The sequence below is a fragment of the Sminthopsis crassicaudata genome, chromosome 1 (genome assembly GCF_048593235.1).
Source record: "Sminthopsis crassicaudata isolate SCR6 chromosome 1, ASM4859323v1, whole genome shotgun sequence".
Classification (NCBI taxonomy): domain Eukaryota; kingdom Metazoa; phylum Chordata; class Mammalia; order Dasyuromorphia; family Dasyuridae; genus Sminthopsis; species Sminthopsis crassicaudata.
In genome coordinates this window covers 375,782,783-375,791,371 of record NC_133617.1, presented here as the reverse complement: position 1 = coordinate 375,791,371, position 8,589 = coordinate 375,782,783, and the positions used below count along the sequence as shown (strand labels likewise).

The 8,589-nt window shown below is 43.1% G+C and overlaps 1 protein-coding gene across 1 annotated transcript; it reads left to right on the top strand.

The window, feature by feature from the left end:
• Nucleotides 1-4,723: 4,723 nt before the first annotated feature.
• On the top strand, nt 4,724-7,259 carry LOC141550037 (uncharacterized). Its single transcript, XM_074280230.1, has 2 exons — nt 4,724-6,020; nt 6,175-7,259. Exons 1-2 carry the CDS (start codon nt 4,724-4,726, stop codon nt 6,255-6,257), a joined length of 1,380 nt encoding a protein of 459 aa, XP_074136331.1. The 3' UTR covers nt 6,258-7,259.
• Nucleotides 7,260-8,589: the final 1,330 nt, after the last annotated feature.

The window sequence follows — 8,589 nt, the reverse complement described above, 5'->3', positions numbered from 1 at the left end:
CAGAGACAGGGAGAGAAAGCGATAGAGGTGGGAGGAGAGGAGAGGAGAGGAGAGGAGTGTAGAGGAGAGCAGAGGAGAGTAGAGGAAAGGAGAGGAGAGGAGAGGAGAGGAGAGGAGAGGAGAGGAGAGGAGAGGAGAGGAGAGGAGAGGAGAGCAGAGCAGAGCAGAGCAGAGCAGAGGAGAGGAGAGGAGAGGAGAGGAGAGGAGAGGAGAGGGGAGAGGAGGGGAGGGGAGGGGAGGGGAGGGATAGGGTGGGGGGGGAGGATTGGAGAATTTGAGGGGAGGGGATTTTAAGAGAGGATTAAAGAGGGAGGGGGGAAGGGAGAGGGGTAGTAGATATAAAGATATAGAGATAGAGAAGTTATATAAAGAACATAGAGAAGATAGAGATAGCTATAGAAAGTTAGAGATAGATATAGAGAAGATAGAGATAGATACATAGAAGATAGAGATTGCTATAGAAAGTTAGAGATAGATATAGAGAAGATAGATATAGAGATAGATACATAGAAGATAGAGATAGCTATAGAAAGTTAGAGATAGATATAGAGAAGATAGATATAGATATAGGGAAAAGATAGTGATAGCTATAGAAAATATAGTGATAGAGAATTTTTTTTTACTTTTTTTTTCTTTTAGTGATAGAGAATTTAGAGAGAGATAGTGATAGTGATAGTGATAGATAGTGATAGTGATAGTGATAGATAGTGATAGTGATAGATAGTGATAGTGATAGACAGTGATAGTGATAGATAGTGATAGTGATAGTGATAGTGATAGTGATAGTAATAGTGATAGATAGTGCTAGTGATAGACAGTGATAGTGATAGATAGTGATAGTGATAGTGATAGTGATAGAGATAGAGAAGATAGAGATAGATATAGAGAAGATAGAAATAGATCTATAGAGAGAAGATAGAGTTAGAGAAAAAAGATTGAGATAGTAAGGGAGGGAGTGAGTGTGAGGCGGAGACAGAGACAGAGATTTAGAGAGGGCAAGGTAGGAGTGTGTGTGTGTTCCTGTTTGTGTTTGTGTTTTGTGTTTGTTTGTGTTTGTGTTTTGTGTGTGTTCGTGTTTGTGTTTTGTGTGTGTTCGTTGCCCAACCTGATATTTTACCAGCTAAGGGGGCTGTCTTGTTTTTCTTATCTCCGAGGAGCTCTTACAGGTAAGAGGCTCTATGATGCAGACTATTCTGGGGATGGGGAAAGCCGAATATGTGTAGGAAGAGGAATGAGGAAGTTTGTATTTTGGGGGGAGGTGTGTAATTTTGTGGGAAGATACTGTTCTAGAGATCAGTGTGAGAGACCTTCCTTGTGTCAGCAATAGGAAATGGACAAGAAGCTTGTTCCTCTGTCCTCAAGGTCCTCAACACAAGGGAGATCTGTAGCCTCCTAGGAGATAACTCAAATTATCTGAGACTCACCTACAAAGGAAATGGCATTTTGTTGTTGTCCTGAAGAGGCTCCTCTGTTCTTGAGTACAAGAAAGACATGGACCTAGGAGTCAGGTTGACTTGAGTTTCAAATTCAGTCTCAGACAGGGTTGAGAGTCCCTGAGGCAAACCGTTTGCCCTTTTGGCCTCCATTTCCTCACAGGGTTGATCTAAGGATCAAATGAGATGGTAAACTGGCAAAGGCTGTCCAGTAAAAAAGACAGAAGAGGTATTTCCTCTCTCACTCTGCCCCTGATGTGACCCCGAGACTGCCTCCAGGTCCTCTTTCCATCCTTTGGGGGATCAAGCTTAAGCCTGAAACACTGGGGGATTCCCTTAGCCAGAGAGGAGGTGGGACAGAGCAGTATCAAAGTTCTTCAACTTTTTCTGACAAGCTACTGGAGCCTCCTCCATCTTTCTCCAAAGCATATTTTAAAGTCACAAAACAAATTCTTTGGAATCTCAAAATGTATATCTATCCCATTTTTTTTTTTTTTTAATTGGAGAGGGTGGACCCGGTTGTTCATTGTACTGTAGGTATCCAATGTAAGTATGGAAAATCCCTTTCTCCCTGTACTCGGGTAGACAATCTTTCATTACTTCTTAGAGACCTGCAGTGCTTCAAGGCACTGAAAGTGTTAAGAAAGGTGGAAGCAGGGTACAAGTGTAGTTTAGGACTTTCCAGCCTCTATTTCTGCCCTGTCTGATCCACATTGTGGCCCTTAGGGCTTGTGGATTTGAGAACGGAAATAGGAGAGAACTCTTCTGGGCAAGAACAAACAGGGATAAGAGCCAGTGGACTGTAAGCCTGACAGGCACATGGGATGATGTGAAATCACAAAATATTGTAATTATTCTCAGAAATTGTGTGCTTTGAGCATCTGATAGAAGGTACCCACCCACCACAGCAAACAGATGAACTTGATAGATTCTTCTTTATACTGACAGACACTCTGCCTACAAGGTTTCAACTTTTATTTGTATTGTGATACAATGGAGTTTCTCACTTGCTGCCTTTGGATTTCTTTTAATGAGGAGGAGACCCAAAAGAAGGGATGGAGAAAGGAAGAAACAAGGAGGGGACCGTAGGAATGGATCCTTTTTATCAATTGTGTTGAGTCTGGCTCTGCAGTTAAAACCTAAGAAGACAATGAAAGGCAACAGCGGGGCTGTGCCCAATGAGCTGTTAGAACCTTCTTGGACGGCTTGCTGCTCCTTTAGCTGGGAAGATGGGGTAGTTATTGGAAGCAAAGCTGAGTATTTATTGATTGACAATTTTTTTTCCCCTCAGGAAATCTTTTCCCTTCAAGATGGTGAAAAAAAAGGGAGCACTTCCCCATGGTGAGAATCAATTAACAAACATATAGTAATACTTCTTCTTCTATCAGTCACTGTATTAAATGAGGAAGATACTCCAAACATTAATTGAAAGAGGGAGGATCAAAAGTACATCAACTAGAATATGCCTGATAGAGAGTATAGAAAAAGAACGTCCGAAGGCATATCCGGAAGGGAACAATGAGGCTATCAGAAGAGCTTAGGAGACAGGTGGACAGGATGACCAGCTTGTTGGCTATGGGAGTGAAGAAAAGAAAACATCTGCGGGAAAATGTTGTTGAGTAAGGAATGAAAAGATGCCTCAGTCAATAGATGCTATGTGGGCTAAGCAAAGGGAAGAGTGGTGGATGACACCTGGGTGACAGAAAAGGCAATTTCAGAAGAGGGCAGAGGGTGTGGGACAAAGAACAGATCCTGTTTTGGACACGTTGAGGTTCTGGTGCAATTGGGCATGCGGGTCAAAATGTCCAACAGATAGTACATGTGAGTTGGAGAAGAAAGTTCAAGATAGAGACTGCAGCAGGATCAGCATACTTGGTAGTGTTTTCAGCTTTACCTGTTTCCATTGCTTCAGAGGAGGATGATATTTGTAACTCGTTAGGACTTTGCCAGGATTCTGGCAATTAGAAGGAGTAAATATCGCCAGAGAATAAGAGGTGGGAAGTGAAGAGGAAAGGATAATACCTTTTCTTTAAAAAGGAGTGAGATGGGAACTACTAGGAAAAGGGAAAGGAAGAGGGCGAATAGGGCAAATTAACTTCCATATGAAAAAGAGTCAAGTAAAAGCTTTTCCAGTGGAGGGGAAGAGGGGGATAAGAGGTTGGTTGAGTGAACCTATTCTCACCAGTATTGCTCCAAATAGGAAACACCATACATACTGAATAAGGATATGCAACTCTTATCTTAGCCTGCAGGAAAATAGGAGGTTAATACAAAATGGGAAGTGAGGGGTGATAAAAGAACAGGCCATTTGGGAGGAGTCAGTGATCAGTAGCAAAACACTTTTGAGGAGAGACAGAGTGAAAGAGAATAAATGGGAGGGGGAATACAATTAGCCATAGTCAATGTAAAAACAATTTTTAAAACAAGTTTCTGATGGAATATCATTGTTCACTGGAAAATGATGAGCAGAATGTTCATAGGGGGAAAATACCCTGCAAAGTCCTCCATGAACACAGTGAAACATGCCATATATGAAATGATCGCAACATTTTGCAGTGATCAGTATAAAATGATTTTGTTATTCTCAGTAACACAATCATACATAACTACTCTGAAGGAGTTATAGTAAAAAAGAAAAATCTTAACCATTCACAGAAAAGGAATGATTATATCTGAATACAGATTGAAGCATTCTTTATTTACCTGTTATCTCTCTATTTTTCACTTCATTTTCCTTAAGGCTTTTTATTTTTTTTCACTAAGATGGGAGATCTATGTTTTTTTCTCAAATTTTATGGAAATCTTTTACAAAATTTTAAATGTACTTTGTTAATTGTGGGTGAGAATCAAGGAAAGAACCTGGACAGCAAACATTTTTAAAAACAAATAAGAATATTTTGAATGGAAATTGGGCAAAATATTAAATAAATTTAATAAAAAGAAAAAAATGCATTCACTTTTGAACTTTGGGACTTACAAGAGTAATTAATTTTACACTTCAATTAGTAAAACTAGACTGAATGGGAATGTGAGAAACAGTGCAGAGAATTTAAAAGCCAAGAGGGAAGAATAAGTAGAGGCCACAGTCAATAAACATTCCTTATCTACTGTGCACTAAGCTCCATAGTAAGCACTGGGTATATATAAAGAAAGGCTCAAAGTGGGTCCTGGCCTGGAGGAACTTCCAGTCTAAGGAGGTGACTCCACACAAACAACTCTGTTCAAATAATGGGGTTGCCACAAAAATTGGAAGTAAGGAAATTGTCTCTTGGGCTTCCTCCAAGTATGCCATGAAGAAGAGCATGTTGCTAAGGGTCCAGTTGCCCTCCAAAGACCAGGTATCACCCTCGGGAGATCATAATCCCTGTGCTGCTGCAATCTTTCCCACTCACAATCTCTTTCCTGATTCCTTCCCCTTTGCTCATATGGTCCCTCCTTCATTCACAGACTTGAGCCAGGACGAGAAAAAGAGCATACTCAAGAGGGCAAAATCGCTGTTATTCCGAGGTCCCCCTCACCGCCGTGCACCCTCATCCAAAAAAAATGGGCAAGAGCCGGACCTAGAGGGCCAGGACGACAGTATTCCTGCCACATCAAAAATGGAGGGAAAGGACATTGTGGCCACAACCTCGTTTAGTTCGAGGTTCACCTTTCCTCCTATACCCACCCCTCCTGGTTCTCCCAAGAGGCTTCCAAAAGCCACCCGGGCCTGTCCTGGACAAGCAGCAGGTGCAATTCCAAAGAGGAAATCCAAAGTGTATTCGATGCTGGCTACAGAATGTGAGAACACATCTTCTGAAACTGAGCCCGAACTCTCCTCAGAAGATGATGCTCCACAGCAAGAAGAGAACTCAGTGTGGGCCACCAAAGTCCTCGGTGCTCCTTGGAATAGAATAGGCAAAGAATGCCCGGAGCTTCCCACTGAATCCAAGAACTCTCCTGGAGCTCTCTCCCAATCTTCCTTCCAGTGGGCACAGGGAGATGGGCCTCTTCCCCAAGAAGACAGCACGGCCTGTCTCATCCAAGGGGTGAGTGTACTTCTTTGGAAGAGGACCAATAAAGTAGGCCTGGCTCCTCCCACTGAGTCTGAGACAACCCCCAGAGATCTCTGCAAACTGTCCTTCAGTTGCGGGCAGGGAAAAAGCCCTCCACCTCGACAAGTCAGCCCAGCCGGTACTTTGAAAGAAGTTAGAGCTCCTCGGAGGGGGGACAACAAAATAAGCCCGGCACGTCCTAAGGACCCCATGGTATCCTCCAGCGTTCTCTTGGAACCCTCCTTCAACTGGGCGCAGGGAGAAGGTCACTCATCTCAGGAAACCAGCCCAGTCTGGGGCATCCAAGGAGTTAGTGTTCTTAAGAAGTGCAAGATAGGACCTCTTTCGCTTGCCACGGAGTCAAAGACAGCCCCCAGAGCTCCCTCGGAAGCCTCCTGCAGTTGGGCCCAAGGACAATGTCAGCCACCCCAAGAAGCTGGCCCAGCATTTATTTCCAGACCCTGTCGTCTATGGAGAAAGATGAGTAAAGCATCCTCGGCTCTGCCAACTGACTCAAAGACAGCCCCCAGACTTCCCCCGGAACCCTCCTGCAGTTGGGCCCAAGGACAATGTCAGCCACCCCAAGAAGCTGGCCCGGCATTTATTTCCAGACCCTGTCGTCTATGGAGAAAGATGAGTAAAGCATCCTCGGCTCTGCCAACTGACTCAAAGACAGCCCCCAGACTTCCCCCGGAACCCTCCTGCAGTTGGGCCCAAGGACAATGTCAGCCACCCCAAGAAGCTGGCCCAGCATTTATTTCCAGACCCTGTCGTCTATGGAGAAAGATGAGTAAAGCATCCTCGGCTCTGCCAACTGACTCAAAGACAGCCCCCAGACTTCCCTTGGAAGCCTCCTGCAGTTGGGCCCAGGGACAATGTCATCCAGCACCCCAAGAACCCTGCCCAGCATCCACTTCCAAAGCCCAAAGTCTTTGCAAAAAGGCTGGCAAATTAACCTTGACCTCCCAAGCAAACCCTTCTCCAACTACAGAGCCCAAGCATTCTAGGGAGCACAAAAGTCAATTTTGGTCCTTTTTAAAATATTTCCGCCCTGCCAGAAACTAGGAAGGTCTTCTGAGCTCTCCCGATTTCCCGCCACAAATGGAACAAATTCGTAACTTAGGGACATTAAAATCAAAGACAGCATCACAGGGAGTCCTTCATACACAACTCAAAGGACTGTGAACAAAATCATCAGGCTACGGATGAAGCTCTCTAATGTGGCAACACTTCAGACAAAATCCACAGAAATAACAAATGGGACTCCCTGCCAAGCTCCAGCCTCAACAGGAACCACAGACATTTTCATCTCCTAGACTCTCTTTTCAACTTGGGTCTGAGTCCTGGAGGCCTAAGTGAAGCTGGGCTACCTAAGATGGCAGCCAGGTCCAGCTGTGCCACTGAGAACCTGAGAAGGTGGCCCTGGTGAGGATCCAGCTCCTGGCGGGTGCGGAGACAATGGATCTGGGATGCTGCTGGTAGTTGCAGGCGAGGGGAGCTCTTGCTTTGGGGCTGCTGGTCAGAATCTCGGGAGTTCCTGGGCACAGGGCAACACTGAAGGGAAGCTTTAGGAACATTCTCACCACACATCAATTAAAGGAGCTTAGAGCTCATTCCTCCTTTTAAAACGCGCACCTGCAAAGAACCATCCCACCACTGAAATATATGATGGGAAAGGGGAAGACAAGGCATCATCTTCAGAAGAGGACATTTAAGGAAAAGAAAAGCTTTTACCCCAAAGACTAATGTGCAATTCCTGCACAACCAAAGAAAATATGTACAACTCAAAAAAGGACTTAAAAATCAAATGAAATGGAGAACAATGTAACCTAAAAAATTCCTTCCAAGAAAAACTAAAAGCATATAGAAAAAAAAAAAAAAAAAAAAAAAAAAAGGAAACCAACTTGCAAAGGAGGAAAGGAATCTCAAGATGGAAATAAATCTTTGAAAAATAAAGATTAGCAAACCATAGAAGGGAAGAATAACCAAGACATTTCAGTAGAGATTGTAAATATTGAAAACAAATTGAACAATGTGAAATATAACTTAAAAGATAGATCTGGAGGATAGATTAGCAACAGAAAATTGATAAAAATGGACTACCTGAACATTTTGACCAAAAAGAGAACCTTAACACAGTAATGAAAGAGATAATTTGGCAATATTGTCCTGGAATGATAGGGCATGAGGAGAAAATGTCCAAATAGGTAAAAAAATCCTCCAATACCATCTCATGAAATCCATTGTGGAAAACACTCAGAATATCAATGCTAAATTTAGAAACCCATAACACAAAGGGAAAATTTTTGAAGAAACAAAAAAAAAATTCATATAAGTGGGAACCACAGTTGGAATTGAACAAGACACATCAGCAGTTCCAGTAAAAGACTGAAAAGGTATCTCCTGAGTTCTGATTCTGAGAGGAGAGGGTGGAGAGAGGGCCAGTAGAAAGGAGAAAAAGGGACAGCATGGAGCATGGAGCAAGACCAACTTAGGGAAGGAAGGAAGACAAAAAGAGGGAAAAAATTGAGATAGAAGGGGAGGAGGCAAAGGAGAGAAAGAAGAGGGAAGAAGAGAGAGTTTACTTTGGAAAAATTTCATATAGTATATTTAAAAATTATTTTTAATCTTGAAATGAGTATTTTTCCAAATGTAGAGAATTCAACATTCCATTTTGTCAATATGTGTGATCCCAGTGTTTCTCCTTCCCTCCTTTAACCCCATTCTTCCCAAGACAGCAAGCAATCTAAGTGAAATAATTACAACTCTTATGTACTAAACCACATTTCTCAGATTGTGGAAGACAAAAATCTAATTCTGGGGCAAAAAACCAGAACAAAGGAAAAAAATTAGGAATCTGTGTGACCCCCTGACTCAGATGGGCTACTCTGAAGGCATCTCCAGATGCAAACAAAGCATGGATTCTATGCAAGGAGACGTCCCAGCACATAAAGGGAACAGCCCGGCATGGCATGAGGCCCCAGGCCAGAAAGAGGAGTCGGATTAAACAGGAAAAGATTTGGGTTCAGTGAATGGATAGAACCACTGACCAATGACCAGTAATGTCTCTTTCCTAGAACTCATGGGACTTCCTGAAACTTAGGCCTAAGGTCTGACCTTTT

Excerpts from the sequence above, each read along its gene's own strand:
- LOC141550037 (XM_074280230.1), top strand. The coding sequence starts at position 4,724 with ATGAAGAAGAGCATGTTGCTAAGGGTCCAGTTGCCCTCCAAAGACCAG. Across the intron at positions 6,021-6,174 it reads TCCCCCGGAACCCTCCTGCA|TTGGGCCCAAGGACAATGTC; the intron begins GTTGGGCCCAAG and ends ACCCTCCTGCAG.